The sequence below is a fragment of the Rutilus rutilus genome (genome assembly GCF_951802725.1).
Source record: "Rutilus rutilus genome assembly, chromosome: 1".
In the NCBI taxonomy this organism is placed as follows: domain Eukaryota; kingdom Metazoa; phylum Chordata; class Actinopteri; order Cypriniformes; family Leuciscidae; genus Rutilus; species Rutilus rutilus.
In genome coordinates, this window is record NC_140209.1 from 46,526,973 (window position 1) to 46,542,817 (window position 15,845).

A 15,845-nucleotide genomic window follows, 5' to 3' on the forward strand; every position below is an offset into this window, starting at 1 on the left:
TGTTCCAGCATGGTTAGAGAATTCAGCTCCGAGGCGTTCTGCTCTTCAAGACAGATCAAGCTGTTTGGGTTGGGGGGTTGCTTTTCTAGTACCACTGATTCAAATGCAAAACTGTGACCTAATACATTGATTCATTGCCATTTTTATATGAGACTGAGCTGAATCAATGCTGTTACAAATTAGGAATGGATTATTAGTGTCTATCTCAGCCTCACTTCCCATCTGTCTCTGCCTCCCTTTATTTGTTCAGTAACAGTCTCTCAGCAACTCTATACAAAACCAGAACAATAGAAAACAAAAATGTTCTGCTGACAGGCAACTATATTACTGTGAGTTTGCATTTTTCCCACCGTAAGCCGTTGTTAAACACTGAAATGTGTGAAAACATGAATACTGACCAAACATCAAATGGTGTCCTCCACTATACCTTCTACCAACTGTAGCAATGATACAGAAGCTCCTTGTGCTTTTCATCCCCATTTTGTTGTTTCTCCCTTCAAATGTGGCCTAATTTGCACTAGTGAGAACATGTATATGTTTACTACTAAACAAAAACGGGACAAAAGCATGCACATCACTGACAAAAATGCTCAAGTTGGGCGCTTGACAAAAGAAATAATAGGTCACATGATCCTTAATGAATCACCTGTTAGTGTAAAGGCTTGTTGGTTTAAATGTTTAATTGTCTGATGAAGAGCCAGCGTGCTCAAAACATCACCTGTGTGAGAGACCTTATTACATTTTTGGAACGGAGCTTTGATGTGCCAAATTTTTCCTGCTTTTTATGTTTACTACTATAAAGTCATGAAGCACATGTAAAGTGAAAGCAGAAAAATGTGCTGGGATTCCACTTGCCACATGCACTCAAAAAGTCAAGCAAACCGCATTCCTAAACACTCATACCCCATTTAGTCACAAAAAAAGGAGGAGGGAATTAGGAGTCACAAAAGAGTGTAACTAACTACCAATGACTGGCTGATTACTGCAAACAGACACCTAGAAAGAAAGATTTCGTCTGTTTCCCTGCTGCAGTTGCATTGATATTAGTAGGAGTGAAGGGGGAAAAGGAGGGGCCTTTACATTGCTGTGCAGTTTTGCTTTGCTTTGGAGCACATTGTGCAACATTTCTTGCAAAGTAATATGATAGGTAGGCAAGGTATAGGAATTGAAAACAGGAGTGGCTGAGAAACTAGTAAACTGTAGCAGTGAGAGATACAAGGGAAAAAAAGGAAAGATAAGGACAGTCATATTGACATTCGCATTGAAGACAGGTGCTTGTGGGAGTTGCCGTGTTCTTGGATCAGATACACCATATCTCAATTAAGGAGTTGAAGGAGCAAATAGTCCTGGTAAGTTTTTCTTCTTTTTTGTCCATCATTTTGTCCATCATGGGAGAAACAGAGAAAAAGTAGATGGTTCATTTGTTTATATATATATATATATATATATATATATATATATATAGCCTACATTAAAATGTTTATTTTACACTTGTTTTGATGTGAGTATGTAATTCTTACCCCTGGTTTCACCGACAAGGCTTAAGGCGCTATAGCCCCAGACTAAAATGCATGTTTGAGCTGTTTTAACTGAAAGCTATTTAAAATATAATATGTTGATATATAACTTAAAATATGTCAGTTCTATTGTTTTGTCTCAAGATGCACACCAGTAATGTTTTTTTTAAAGGACACATAATAAAATCCTTGAACTAAGGCCTAATCCTGGCTTAATTTTGACCAAAAACTGTCTTAAAAACTGTCTTGTCTGTGAAACAAGGCCTGAATATAATAACTGAATGTAATATTCACATTTTGAATGAACAAATTAAAATAAAACTTTCCTTCAAAGATCAGATCAGATCATCTTTCCATTTCCCGTGGGAATCATGGCGAGCTACCTGTACTACCTGCTGCCGGCGGTAGGGGGCTACGCTCTCACGTCACTGTACTTTCTGAAGAACCCTCATATTCTGCACAGGAGGAAGCAGACAGCCTTCTTCTGCACTCACATCTCTCATAGGGGAGGTACAGTACCTGATCTGAGTCAGTAACCACCTCGTGGCCTTGGGATACTTGCCTTCGCGTTTAAGATTTAATCCACATTCAACCTAATTAATTGTAAAAATGCTGCAGTTGACTAATTCAATTTTCGTTAAAAATGAACCAAAATTATTGCTCTGCATGTCACAGCCAAATTCCTTCAAGGATAGATGGCATATCATACAGCGTCAAAAGTTAGAGAAATCTTGTGACTAGCCTATTTCATAAAACTGTCAGTGAAAGGCATTAGATAATTTTGTGTTTATGACAACCTTTGTGAATGTTTTCCTCATGGGGTTTGTATATAAAGTGCTAGTTAATATGTGACTGACTGAGTGAGTGATTAACTCTTTGAGGAATTTTTGTGTGTGTATGAGAGTCGGTCCACAGTTTCTGACCTCCTGTTTGTTCTCTGTCCTCAGGCTGTGGTGAAAGGATTGAGAACACTATGGAGGCCTTTACACAGTGAGTGGGAAGCCTATGCCTCAAAGCTTTCGGACTGAACAGTATCAGTATCAGCTTCTTTTAAGTCCTTACTTATATTTGTATGACTGGTCAGTCCTTCTAATGCTTGTCTTTTCACAATCCTTTTGTGCCTGCTATACAGACTGTGTGATTTCTGCAACCATATAAGGTCATTACAAATCACACTGTATGACATGGATCTAATGGTGCGGTCATGTCACGTCGTAAAGATCGCATTTACGAGTTGAACGCACATGAACGCCACAATGTCGGAAAAATACGAGTGGGAAGCTCGTTGGGGCGTGTCAGGGCGTGTCAGTAAGAAACATGGTGGAATACTATGCAGTGATATTGTCAGGCTTTTCTATTTACAGCGAAGTAAGCTAATTGCCTGCACAAAATATGACAGCATTATAACAATATATTATGTAACGTCAAATTAATTAAAAACATAAAAAAGCAAAACACAACTGATGATCATGCTAAATTTCTGACACTGTCAGAAAATTATTGCAGGCTATCTTTGGTCGCAACTTAAGGCCGTGACAATGGCCATCTTTGAACCTCTCTCACTGTACGACGTAGGACCACCATGTCTGGGACAGCCCAAAATCCGTCTGGGACAGCCCAAAATCATACAATGTGTACTTATGTCTTTATTTACTCTTCATTATGTTTTTCCAAACATGTATGATTTTATTAGAACATGCTCCAAAATGACAAAAATTGCCTCAAAACAAGTATAATAAAATGCTTCATATGATTATTATTTTTCATTAAATGTCAATTCTTCTAGTGTTTTCTCAACCAGGGGCCCCAATAAGTCTTAAAATTATTTAAATGTAGTTATTGTAGTAAATGTAGTTGTTTATTTATTTAATTAAAACAGAAGTAACAGAGGCACATATCAGCTTAGATAGGAGGGCCTTCGATTATCAAATCTTGGATAAAAGGATGGGCCTTGGAGCCTAAATGTGTGAGATCAACTGGTCTAAATTCATATGATTGCTTTTTGTGAGGAACAGAATAAAATATAAATAAAGTCATTATTCACTGAAAACATCTGCCCTGACTGTTGATTAAAATTCCCCTCTGTTTGCCTCTCAGTGCTGTTGAAGTGGGCACAGAGATGCTGGAGTTGGACTGTCACTTGACTAAAGATGGTCATGTGATTGTGTCACATGATGAGAACCTCCTGAGGCAGACTGGGCAAGATGTCACTGTCTCCTCCTTAAACCTGGAGGTCAGAGGTCAACATTAACATTTTCTCCCGAAATGCTTTTACAAATTATTCTCTAATTACACTGTCATGAATGGGGGAAAAAATGCAGTTTCCATGTGGACATACACAGTTACAGCAAGGATGCATTGAATTACTCAAAAGTGACATTAAATACATTTATAATGTTACAAAAGATTTTTTTTTTATCATCAAAGAATCATGAAAACAATGAATCATGGTTTCCACAAAAATATTAAGCTGTACAACTGTTTTCAACTGATAAAATAAGAAATATTTCTTAAGCAGGAAATCAGCGTATTAGCTGAAGGATCATATGACACTGAATATTTCATATGACATATTTCGGCATGATGTTGAAAATTCAGCTTTGACATCACAGGAATAAATTACATTTTAAAATGTATTCAAAATTCTTTAAACTAATAATATTTCACAATATTACTATTTTACTGTATTTTTGATCAAATCAATGCAGCCTTGTGAGAATAACATACTTCTTTCAAAAACATTAAAAATCATTAAGAAATTTTGAACGATAGTGTATTGTTACACGTTCTCTGCTTTGCGTACCTTGTGTTTCTGTTTTTTTGGGACTTTTAGGTTGTATTCTTTTCTTGTTTCCTGTTCCTGCTTGTAGTCAGTTTGTAGTTTTCTTGTTGATTAGTTGATTGTTCCAAGGTGTGTCTTTTTTGCCAATTACCCCTTGTGTATATAAACCCCAGTGTTTCCTGTGTTCTTGGTCGGGTCTTGTCCAGTGTTGGATGTGTTTTTGCTGTCCTCAGTTCTTCTCCTTGTGGTGCCTGGTTTCTGCTCCTTGTGCTTTGGTTGTCATTTGTTTAATAAACTGCATTTGGATCCTACCCTCCCTCGTTCTCACCAGTGTTACATGTATAAAAACTTTACTTTTTGATTAAGATGTTTTCTGTTTTCATATTTCTTTTCAGGAGTTGCCACCTTATAAAGAGACAGTCGAGGTCACCTTCAATACAGGTTTGTGTTTTTTAGCAGTGAAATTGCCAGCATATATTAATATATTTATTAATGCATAATGATTATACTCTTATTAATCCCCCTTGTACAGGCCACTTCAGCACTGGATCTGATAGAAACTTTGCATTATTAGAGGATGTTTTCTGCAAATTTCCTCATACACCTGTGAACATCGAAGTGAAAGAAAATAACCCCATGCTGATTGAGAAGGCAAGATCATCATTATCGACTTGCACTTCAATACCTGAGGCACATTATGGCCCCTGATATTTTTCTTTCCTAATTTTTCAACCATATTTAAGTATATCTATTTACTAAGCCTCCCTATTTTCTTTTTTTCCCCAATAACATTAGGTTTTATACACTGTCTCTTTCAGATTTCTGATCTTGTGAAAAAATACAACCGAGAAGGCATCTCAGTTTGGGCCTCTGTTGAATCCTCCATCATGAGAAATTGTCGCAAAACAGTGCGTGTGCATTTATGTCCCTCTATGACCTGTTTTGTTTCAGTAATAAATAGTGTTCATACTTTGCTCTTAACTACTGTACGTCTTTGTCTCCTTTTTCGTCAATGGCAGAACTCCTCTATGCCCTACATGTTCACTGTAAATCGAGGTTTACAGCTGCTCCTGCTGTACTACACCGGTCTTCTGCCGTTTGTTCCCCTCGGAGAAAGTTTCCTGCAGTTCTACTTGCCACAAATCTTCAACAGGTCTGTATATACACTAACAATTTCCATACTATGTGTGCTTGGTACTCACACGGATGCATAATCTCTGAGCTCTTTCCTACAGAAAATATATACCTGATATGTGGATTTTGAGAAGCAGTCTGGTCATCTTTTTAATTGAAAGGTAACATCTTAGTAGTGGTGTCAAAATAAACCTACAAATTAAATTTTGTTTGAAATGATTTTGTGCTCTACATATTTTTGTGACAGACTGACATTGAGAAAAGGGTTGTTCAAGCACCTCAGAGACAGAGGAATTCAGGTTTGTGGCCGTGCTATATCATGTCCTGTTATGTAATATTAAGAAACCACATAGTGTATTGAGTAACTTGTGTTTTCAGTGAGAAACTGTCTGGTTGCAAAACCGCTTAGACTAGTCTTACAAGCTAGTCATCATTTAAAAAAAAAAAAAAAAGAAACACTGTCTTAACAGTGGCTGTGTTTATGCAACTTGCCACTGGTCTCAAATTGTGAGTACCTACATGCTTCAAAATAAAAAAAACTGCATGTTTTTCTTTCTGGTTTTCTTTAGATTCATCTCTTTGTTTGCAACGAGGAACAGGATATTGACGCTGCATTCGCCGCAGGAGCAACTGGAGTCATGTCTGACTATCCCACCCTGTTATCAAACTATATTAGGTGCAAACAAGCCACATGATCAAATGCCTTTACGCAAATGAGTGTACCTTTGTCTTGACAAACAATGTAAAAATGCAGTTGGCAAGCCAAGTTTATTTTAATGCCACTACATTATCAACCCTGGCCATAAAGGACAGTGTACTGATGACACTTGGTTCATGGAATCTTTTTGGGACAATTTGTGTGACTATGAACACATAAAATAAATGGAACTCATATTCTACAGTTGAACTGTTTAAGGTTGTTTTCTTTGGACCGTACATTATTATTCCACCATGTCCACTGCATGTTTATTATGGTTTTCAGTCAGTTAGCGCCTCCCTGCCCATGTTTGCAAACAAACGTTATTCGACTTTTGTGAGAGACCGTGCAAAGTCCACCCAGCTGTGACAACACAGAATCAGTAGACATCAAAGCCTGCCCTGTCTTTTATCAAATGTAAAATGTTATTTACATCCAAAAATACATTCGTTTTTGGAGAAACATTTTATGTCATATAAAACGTCAGTCGAGGTTCATGAATGCAATTTTCAAATCGTCTACGTGACTCATTAATTATCGAACAACCAGGGGACACAAAAATCGCCACATCCAAAAAAGCGATAAGATTAAGATAACCAAAACACGAGGACTTTGTTGTTTTGACTGGTCGAAACGTTAACGCAACTGTAATAGTTCAGGTGACTTCAAACGCACGGGAAGAGCGCATCTGATTGGCTGACCTATATTCGGGACGTCTCTTTCTGGATTTTGATTGGTCGACGGCGGTTTGTTTTGCGCCATATGACGTATAAGACACTTCCTCAAAAAATACAGTAAACAAATCTACGGATTATATTCGGCTGCGACATATTCTGCACGGTGGCTTGTTTGAGTTTTGGAAATTACGAGGCTTTCAGTTAATACCACACGGTTTGCCCATTAGAGCAGGTCGACAGGAGGGACACAAAGGAGGGAATTGTAGGAAAAGCGCAGCGTGCCGCACGGTTGTTTGGTTGAGTGCGCTCAAAGTGAGCTCAGTGAATGCTCAGGCTTCATGTCGTTGAGTTGAGCACGCTTCTCTTCTGGTGACAATACTGCGAACAGCGTTTGTCTTGAAGAAATCATTCATATATAGGTGGGTCCTTTTTTATTGTTGCGTAGCATTTCAAATGGAGCGAGCATGTTAGAAAGGTTCTACTGTAAGACGGCTCCACTCATGGGTTGAGAACCTGAATAATATGCTGAAATTATGAAGCGACTATATTACTTGAATATGTTTATGAGGTTGGTTTGAAACGTTAATTTGGTGGGCATCTAGCCGCGCGAGTTAGTGAGATTTCCCAGAAATGATTGGAAGTCCGAATTAATTCCATGTTTCGGTTCTTTCGAACAGTTCGTTTCCAAAAACGATTCGGTTCTTTTAAGTGTGTCGTTATTCCTCAATAGAGTTGTCCCCCGTCCCGACGCGTCTCCCCAGCTTCTTTTAAATTTGGCCTTTATATGATGTTATTTTAATTTCGTGTTTGGATATTTGGATATTATCTTTATTATTATTATTTCAGTGGTGATTCATCTAATCAAATGTTATTTAGTACCTAATTCATTTACATTTACAATGTGAATGGTCATTTCAAATTTAATTAAGAGTTCAATTTGAATTTACGTTTAAATAAGAGTGTTGGCACATTTTAGTATAATGCTGTATTATGGATTGACACAAAGTGAAGTGAATTAGTTTACACTAAGTTTTATTTGTAATATTGTTGCGATTTGCAAAATTACTTTTTGCCCCATCAGTCAAATTCTGGGCTCACTGCAAATTCACTGAATATTAACATTATTTTCGGGGTTTTTTTTTCGAATCGGTTTTGCACACCGGTTCAACCAAATCGTTGAAAGCACCCGACTCATATGAACGATTCGTTCGCGACTCGTGCATCGTTATTTTCCAGCTGCATTGTGGGCCAAGCTGTAGCACTTAAGTCCATAAAAAAACCGAAACTAAAATCGTAAGCATATCTGTTGAGATTTAGTAGCTTTGTAAAGATTTTATAACACAAAATTGTATCTAAACCTGTATTATTACTGCATGCCATAGTTATCCATTGCCTCTCACTCCTGTTTACCCTCGTGCCTGGCGGGCCATATATGGGGTAACTACAGTGTGGGCAGCCAAGCAAAGTAGGTCATGTGGATGTTTCCTTTTTCCTGGTATATCGCTGAATAAGGATATGAGATGATATTAAAATGCTTTTCAATTGCCTAAACAAAAAAAAAAATGCTGTAAATGTCACATCCAGCATGCATAAAAAAATATCAGTCTCAGAGCATTTAGTCTGCTTTGATGTTTACAACATTACTGGTTTATGTCAATGCCATGCTTCCTAACTACGCAAGACTATTTGGCAACCTCGCCCTGAAATGTTTTGGCAGTCAAAGCTGTTTTGTAGCATTTGCCTTCGAGTTTTCGTGGTTCGATTCAGATGAGAAGGGCCAGCAGGATTTTTGATCCTTGCAGGTATGATCTGACATTGTTTTTGTTTGTGTGTGTTTTTCAAAGACATGGTGAAGCAGACCAAGGCCAAAACTTTCCAGGCCTACCTGGACTCCTGTCACCGTCGCTACAGCTGCGTCCACTGCCGTGCACACCTGGCTAACCATGATGACCTCATTTCAAAGGTGAGAGTTACTTTGTGTGACTTTTGTGGCACATTTACAGCTAGATTTGTGAATTGTGATGCTGTTTGCGTTAGACTCGCATGTTTGTGTGTTTTCAGTCATTTCAAGGCAGTCAAGGACGTGCCTACCTGTTCAATTCTGTGTGAGTATCACTTCTGGAAAAATTTTTTTGATCACATCTTGATAGAGGAAATATTTTCTTTAACTGCCATTTTGTGATTTCAGGGTGAACGTGGGCTGTGGTCCAGCAGAGGAAAGGCTGCTGCTGACCGGTCTTCATGCTGTGGCTGATATTTACTGTGAGAATTGCCATACCACACTGGGCTGGAAATATGTAAGTATGTATTATGTTTAGAGAAAATGAAGTAGGACACATGCCTAAATTACTTATCATTACTCTACAGTCTGATCACAATTTCTGTTTCTGTGCTCTCTCCCTTCCTCTACAGGAGCAGGCATTTGAGTTAAGTCAGAAGTACAAGGAGGGGAAGTTTATTATTGAATTATCTCACATGATTAAGGATAATGGCTGGGACTGAAGCCTTCAGCCTTTGCTTTAACTTGCTGTCACCACTTGCAATGACATGAGATATGCTTTCTTTTATATATATCTTGGGTGATTTGGTTTTGTGTGTGTGTGTGTTTTATGTGTTTGGAGGTGTGCTTGTGTGCAAGGCAGGCTTAGGAGAAACTGTGCTAAAATTCTTAATCAACCACTTAAATTCAGTTAAAAAAAATTCTTGATTTTTGTTGGGATTTTGACATAAGCCCTCAAATTCTCCCTATTAAGTGCAATTCATGAGGTTTAAGCAAAGTGTGATCAAAATGCCAAGATCCAATGACTTTTTATTCAATTAATTTTTACTTTAAAGAACGAGGTCTTTGTGAACGAGGTAGTGTGAGTGAAATTATTTTACTGTGTGTGTGTGTGTGGCTTAGAGAGGATTATGTGCAATATGCGTGTGTGTGTGTGTGAGCAAGTTTGCATAAAGGATGATTCATGCCTCCAAATTCAGTCATTTCGGTTGAATTCATCTTTTAATTTACCAAGTCACTGAGGAATCCCAACAAATGAACATCTGCTCATAAGTGTGTTTGTGTGAGCTAGCTTCAGGCTTATTGGCTGTAGAATAGAGATGGTCCACAGTTGACTGATATTCTTTAGACACTTCACTTACAGCTTATAAGATGTAATTCATCTTTATGTTCGTCTTGTTTCGTGCATTTTTGTCAATGAGAATGTTGTAAGTATAATCTAACATTTGAGGAGCATGTACAGAGACATTGATCTGATCATGCTAGAGCAGACATGCCATGTAAATGTGTTTATGATTGTGTAGCAAAGTATTTCTTTGAATGCTAAACCATTAATGTATATTATATTAACCTGAATTCTTTACATTAAAGTATGGGGTATAAATGAAAACTTTTGTCGTGTTTTTTAAACTTTATTATTTTTCACCTCCATTGAAAATAGGTTAGGAGATTTGATCATTTTTAACATTACAGGGTAAAAAAAGTAGTGTGCCGTGATCACAAGTATGATGGACCTTTTACAATGGAACATTTTTACTCGCATATTTACACACACACACACACACACACACATATATATATATATATATATATATATATATATATATATATATATATAAACATGGCACCAGTGACCTTCATACAACAGTTGTAATAAAATAAGTTTCTCAACTTATTTAATGCCATTCTTCACAAGCTTCTAAGTAGAAAGGGCACAACTCCTAAATGATTAATCGTTACATAATGGTCTACAGACGACGTGATTAATAAACAGTCAAGGGCGGAAACAAGAAATCAGAAACAGCGCGAGCGAAACGGAATAAAGACTACAACCTCCATAATGCTCTGCGCAATCCGTTGAGTCGCGGTGACGTGGCCATAGTTACCCAGCAGACCGGGGCGATTTGAACTTCATTTGGATGTGAGTACAATTTTATGTCGTTTCTTACATTTCATACAATTTTACTTGTCAGTTTTATTTTGTACACGCTAAAACACGCTGCTTTATTACAGCCCATAATTGTACATCACTATGTCCGGGAAAATCAAAAGCAGGAGTGCTGCAAATGCCGACTCCATATCTGGCAGTGTGTCCTGCGACGAGCGCATCTTACGGGACTGCCATCAGATGTACATCGAACCGGATAGCGGTTAGAGAAAAAAAACATCCCTTTATAAACGACTACATTCTCATTCATTCATTTGGTTTAGTTAGTACGGTGTTCAGAAATTAGATCTGTCTCCAGGCGTGGATGAGAGGTGCTAACGGTAGCCGGATAGCTAAAACGCCTGTTGGTTTGACATTTATTCACTTTAGTGTGCCAAAAAAAAGTCACCTGTTTGCATTCATTACCCTGTAATCCAATAAAGTTTTCTTCTGACATTAAAGGTTAGATTACGCAAAAATGAAACTGTCACTTATTCAGTCTCTGAACCTGGATTCAAAATAAATGACACTTTCTTTTCCAGTACAGTTTGTCTAACCACTAACGTTAATTCCCTTGTCCTGTTAGGACTCATAGCAATCGCTCAAACTGTTGGGGTGACCTTGCTGCCTCCCCGAAAAAAGATAACCGTGATGTTGATGGGGAACCACTCAGCTGGAAAGAGTAGCTTTATCAATTGGTAGGCTAATATACATGCGTTACAACCATGTACTCAGATTAGTGTGTGTGTGAGACTGAGAAAGCCTCACAAGCAGTAACCCATGTTTTTATTGCTTTTGCAGGTATGTGGAGGAGCATATACAAAGGACAGGGGTCGCTATAGAGACACAGGGCTTCAGCTTTGTTACCAGTGGGCGAAAGAGGGAGTCGCTCACTGTAAGTTTGATCCTTTCATACATTTTTCATGAAAGTTTTGTGTGGCGTGGTTTGGGCATGAAAATGGCACCACTGATATAAATGTATTTCACCTTTTATTGTATAACAACTGTTGTTTGGTTTTAGGGAAATGCAACACTCCATCTCTATCCGCACTTCAAACCACTGCAAGACTTTAAAGGTTTGTTGTTGAATTTTGGAAAGTGTATTAAAAGCAGGGCTGAACGCATTTAGGTTTACATTGCAAATGTGCATGAATTTCTGTCTAAAATGCAACTTTCTCTCAATTTCAGGGGTGTCAGAATACCTCGGCACTGAGATTTGCACTTCACGACAGAAACGTTTCAGCTTGGTGACGTTTGTTGATAGTCCTGGTCTGGTGGATGGAGATATGAAGTACCCCTTTGATGTGGACCAAGCTATTCTGTGGCTCGGTGTGTGTTTGCCTTTAGTTGTTTGTGTGATTTAGAGTTGACATTGTTGTAATGTTTTTTTTATTTTTTATTATTGCATGTCTATATGTTTAGCATTCTAAATGTATGTCTATGATCCTAATATATGTCTCTGTATTACGATTCTACCTGTCTACATCAGGTGAGCTCTGTGACCTGATCCTGGTCTTCTTTGACCCAATGGGACAGGCTTTATGCAAGCGCACACTCAGCATTGTAGAGAAACTGAATGAGAAGCAAGGGGACCGTCTCCGTTTTTATCTCAGCAAAGCTGATGAGGCTGGAGCAGAGTCTGATCGACAAGTAAACCGCTCTTATTTATACACACTCGTCTTCACTGTTATGTTTTATTTTGCATGTACACTACCGTTCAAAGCCATTCTCTTCTGCTCACCAATGCTCATATATTTTTATTTGAATGTATTTTAAAATATGAATATCTTTTAAAAATAAACAATTTATTCCTGTGACGGCAAAGCTGAAAGTCTGACTCGAGTCTAGACACTGAATAAACAGTGTTTATTTGAAATATAAATCTTTTGTAGAATTATAAATGTATTTCCTATCATTTCCATCCATTTAAAAGGTCCTTACTAAATAAGCTAATACATTTTTTCTTTTTTATTCTTACTGACAACAAACTTTTAAAAGGTAGTGCATGTGACTGTTTTAAGTAAAATAAAATAGTTTTTGTTTGACTGCTTGATAATGGCACATTGATGGCTGTGTTATTGGTTATTTCAGAGAGTTATGATGCAGATTGTGCAGGAGCTTTGCAAGCGTCCAGGACTTAACAAGTGTGGCTTTGACATGCCCACAATCTACGTTCCCAACCCTAACAAGGTATAAATATTTCAGCTCCTCGCCATTTTATGCGGCAACCGCTTATTTTGTAATATTAATTCATCTTTCCTCACTGCCTCCATCATCAAGCCCAGCCGATGTGTCAATCAGATTGAGGAGGTGTGTCGGACTATAGAAAAGACCATAAATCAGACTGTGCAGAACACGCTTAACTCATTGGAGAAGGACTGTAACCTCATCACTGAGGCCATCACTGAGACACTTGATAATGACAGGTAGTGCATTGTTAGATTTGCCTATACAATTGCAAATGCCTGCTATTACAGTTGCAATTGTGTGTTTTACTCCCTATAGGCACTGCAGTATAGAGAACCGTCGAGCACGTTTTAAGGGTTGCTTGTTGGGCATGCTGGGTTTCACTGTGCCCCTGCTGCTGCTCGTCGCCCTGGTGCTTGGCAGCCTCTCCAGAGAAATACTGGAGCTCATGCTGGGTGATAAAGGCACAGAGGCACTCTCACTATATGTGGTTAGTATGTATATGCATTCATGTGTACGTGTGTTTGTGATTCCCTGTAGATACTGATGTAAAGTGTGGGTTTGTGTGTTCAGGCTCCTGCAGTGAAGGTGTTTGAGTCCCTGTCAGTGGAAGTGCAGCTGTACAGTTGTGCTGGACTGGTTCTGTTGTCCTTCATCTTTCTCCTCCTTGCACGCTTCTCTTTCAGGTGAAAAAAGCAGATTAAAAACTTAAGCACTATTCGGATGCTAATTGTTTCTCATGTGAATATCTGTAAAAATAAATTTGCATGGCACCACATTCACGGTGGAGGAGCGAGTTTTGTGATACTACGAACCCGGGAACGCGCTGCTTACGTGGTCAATCGCATGATTGTCTGCTGTAAATAGAATGCCATTTGTTTTGAATAATAGATTCATATTTAATGATATTTATAAAATATTAATTTAATAATAGGAAAATAATATTCTATTAAATCTCCTGTTTAAAAATGGGAAGATAGACACGCTGAAATGGTTCTGTCTTGCATTTTTATCTCAAAATGATGGAAATCATTTTAAAAATATGGAAATTAGTGGAAATAATAGCTTAGTTATTTTTAATGTAGCCTAGGCCTATATAATTGTATATAATACATTTTATTGCTGTAACGGCCCATTTCAAATGTTTATGTGCTTTTCCCCATCTTTCTCCTTTCACTGCGGTGATGAAATATTGTTCTTGTAAATAATTCCCAGCATTTCAGTAATAGAAGTATACATATTTAGAACGCATACAAATTACAGTGAAGCGCAACAGATATCGTACGGTGCTCCGCAGTGGTCAAAACCACTCTTTACCTCTTGTAAACTCATGAGATGTAGATTCGGACAGCAATTCAATTACCACATGACCTTGGTGTTTGCCAAAAAACAGTAGGTAATTCGGCCGGGGATGTTTACGCGGGTGGTGGGAGAATAACCCTGACATTCTGGATTCGGACGGCAATAAAATCACTGACTAGCCCCTGTAAATGTTAAAAATACCTTATGTCCTCGTGAGAAACAATTACTGCCCAAATAGGGCTTTATACATGCAGACACTTGTAGTTTAAAGGGATAAATTGCAATTTACTCACCCTCATTCTTAAGTTTCTTTTTCTGTGGTGCACATAAGGAGATATTTACCAGAATGTTTACAGTCAAGCTCCAAAAATTACAAAAAACAGTTTTATTGTTACGTAGTATTTTAGAGCTGCAGCAGAGGGAAAGATTAGTGAATCTTTTTCAAATTTCCTCCTAGCTATTCATATATATATTTTTTAATAATTTAAATATGCAATTGTCTGAAGAAGAGGGAAGGACTAATTTTGTGAGTCTTGGAATATAGTGCAGAGGTTTTGTGGGCTTATATAATAATACATATTTTTTTAAAGGCCTGCAGCAGAATGGAAGTTTAGTGAATTTTGTTGGGGTAAAGAAAAAAAAAATCTAGCTATTTATTTTTATATATATGTACTTTTTTTTTTTTTTATTACCTGCAGCAGAGGGAAATATTAATGAATAATTCATGCCTAATGCATGCCTCTATACTATGCATGGCTTTTATTGTGTCTGTGTTCTTTTTCTCTTCATTGTACTTTTAGGACTAAACCAACACTCTCTGGGAAACAAAAGAGACAGCTTCAGGAAAAACTGGAGTATGTCCAGGAGGTGGTCAAGACCAAAAAGGTATAGTGTGCATTTGTATTGTTGACGCATCTAAAGACGGCTACAGTGATGACTGACTCATCTAATGATTTGCTTGTGTGTTTTTGCAGAAAAATCTTTATGAGGAGTACCTGCGTCAGAGTGTGGGTGATCAGGACATGAACTGAGAGGGATTCTACACTTCAAGGATCTTGATGGGAAGAACACAGCACCCAGCAGTACCACTAAACTGCATCTAATCATTCCTCTAATGTAGTTGACATGGATAAGCTATTTTATGGGCGCTTAGTTACGCATTACTGCTCCTGTAAGCTCTGTCTTCCAGCATTAAATAATGATGGAGCTGTGGACCAATACTATGTTTTATTTTTTATCTCAATGCAATACAATTGTACTGTAAAGGTTAATTGAAGGGCCACATAATGAGATTGGACCTAATGGTCTGAAATATCCTATTGTTGTGTATTAGCATTTTTAAAGTCATCCTCCTCTTCTCTGCCTTGTGCCTAAAATACTCTGTATTATATGGTAAATTACCACAATGAGTGAAGAATGAGGGGCCCTTCATATATGGCATGAGATTCTAATGACTCCTGGTATTTATTCACATCATTGTACATTTTCATAGAAATACTGAAGCTGGCCTTTGCATTACCATGGTTTCCTACATTTGTATGTCAACTTATTGCTGTTGTGATAATAAAATATAATAAATGTATGTGTATTGGTTTTAATTGGCATTCAGGAACTTTCAAAGCA

At 37.8% G+C, this 15,845-nt stretch overlaps 3 protein-coding genes across 5 annotated transcripts; all 3 read left to right on the top strand.

The window, feature by feature from the left end:
• Window positions 1–943: 943 nt before the first annotated feature.
• Window positions 944–6,345, top strand: gdpd3a (glycerophosphodiester phosphodiesterase domain containing 3a). Of its 3 annotated transcripts, none has more exons than XM_084406299.1 (11): window positions 944–1,349; window positions 1,852–2,027; window positions 2,465–2,507; window positions 3,615–3,750; window positions 4,695–4,740; window positions 4,832–4,950; window positions 5,118–5,207; window positions 5,319–5,452; window positions 5,535–5,594; window positions 5,681–5,732; window positions 6,003–6,345. In XM_084406299.1, exons 2-11 carry the CDS (start codon window positions 1,889–1,891, stop codon window positions 6,126–6,128), a joined length of 945 nt encoding a protein of 314 aa, XP_084262425.1. In that variant the 5' UTR covers window positions 944–1,349; window positions 1,852–1,888; the 3' UTR covers window positions 6,129–6,345. The 3 variants fall into 3 exon arrangements, with proteins under 3 accessions (XP_084262425.1, XP_084262426.1, XP_084262427.1); XM_084406300.1 differs by having other exon boundaries at window positions 1,228–1,349; window positions 1,857–2,027; window positions 6,003–6,337; XM_084406301.1 differs by lacking the exons at window positions 944–1,349; window positions 1,852–2,027 and adding an exon at window positions 2,212–2,236 and having other exon boundaries at window positions 6,003–6,337.
• Window positions 6,346–6,890: 545 nt separating this feature from the next.
• ypel3 (yippee-like 3) lies at window positions 6,891–10,193 on the top strand. Its single transcript, XM_084406156.1, has 5 exons — window positions 6,891–7,226; window positions 8,652–8,770; window positions 8,869–8,912; window positions 8,996–9,104; window positions 9,220–10,193. Exons 2-5 carry the CDS (start codon window positions 8,654–8,656, stop codon window positions 9,307–9,309), a joined length of 360 nt encoding a protein of 119 aa, XP_084262282.1. The 5' UTR covers window positions 6,891–7,226; window positions 8,652–8,653; the 3' UTR covers window positions 9,310–10,193.
• A 418-nt stretch (window positions 10,194–10,611) lies between these two features.
• Window positions 10,612–15,804, top strand: LOC311282046 (uncharacterized protein). The gene is made up of 13 exons (XM_084395566.1): window positions 10,612–10,727; window positions 10,820–10,956; window positions 11,320–11,431; window positions 11,535–11,628; window positions 11,755–11,809; window positions 11,922–12,062; window positions 12,223–12,383; window positions 12,825–12,923; window positions 13,014–13,159; window positions 13,239–13,410; window positions 13,494–13,606; window positions 15,023–15,107; window positions 15,197–15,804. The coding sequence occupies exons 2-13, from the start codon at window positions 10,839–10,841 to the stop codon at window positions 15,251–15,253; spliced, it is 1,353 nt and encodes a 450-aa protein (XP_084251692.1). The 5' UTR covers window positions 10,612–10,727; window positions 10,820–10,838; the 3' UTR covers window positions 15,254–15,804.
• Window positions 15,805–15,845: the final 41 nt, after the last annotated feature.

Excerpts from the sequence above, each read along its gene's own strand:
- ypel3 (XM_084406156.1), top strand. The coding sequence starts at position 8,654 with ATGGTGAAGCAGACCAAGGCCAAAACTTTCCAGGCCTACCTGGACTCC. Across the intron at positions 8,771-8,868 it reads ATGATGACCTCATTTCAAAG|TCATTTCAAGGCAGTCAAGG; the intron begins GTGAGAGTTACT and ends GTGTGTTTTCAG. Across the intron at positions 9,105-9,219 it reads CCACACTGGGCTGGAAATAT|GAGCAGGCATTTGAGTTAAG; the intron begins GTAAGTATGTAT and ends CTTCCTCTACAG.
- LOC311282046 (XM_084395566.1), top strand. The coding sequence starts at position 10,839 with ATGTCCGGGAAAATCAAAAGCAGGAGTGCTGCAAATGCCGACTCCATA. Across the intron at positions 11,432-11,534 it reads AAGAGTAGCTTTATCAATTG|GTATGTGGAGGAGCATATAC; the intron begins GTAGGCTAATAT and ends TTGCTTTTGCAG. Across the intron at positions 13,160-13,238 it reads GAGACACTTGATAATGACAG|GCACTGCAGTATAGAGAACC; the intron begins GTAGTGCATTGT and ends TACTCCCTATAG.
- gdpd3a (XM_084406299.1), top strand. The coding sequence starts at position 1,889 with ATGGCGAGCTACCTGTACTACCTGCTGCCGGCGGTAGGGGGCTACGCT. Across the intron at positions 2,028-2,464 it reads TCACATCTCTCATAGGGGAG|GCTGTGGTGAAAGGATTGAG; the intron begins GTACAGTACCTG and ends CTCTGTCCTCAG. Across the intron at positions 4,951-5,117 it reads ACCCCATGCTGATTGAGAAG|ATTTCTGATCTTGTGAAAAA; the intron begins GCAAGATCATCA and ends TGTCTCTTTCAG.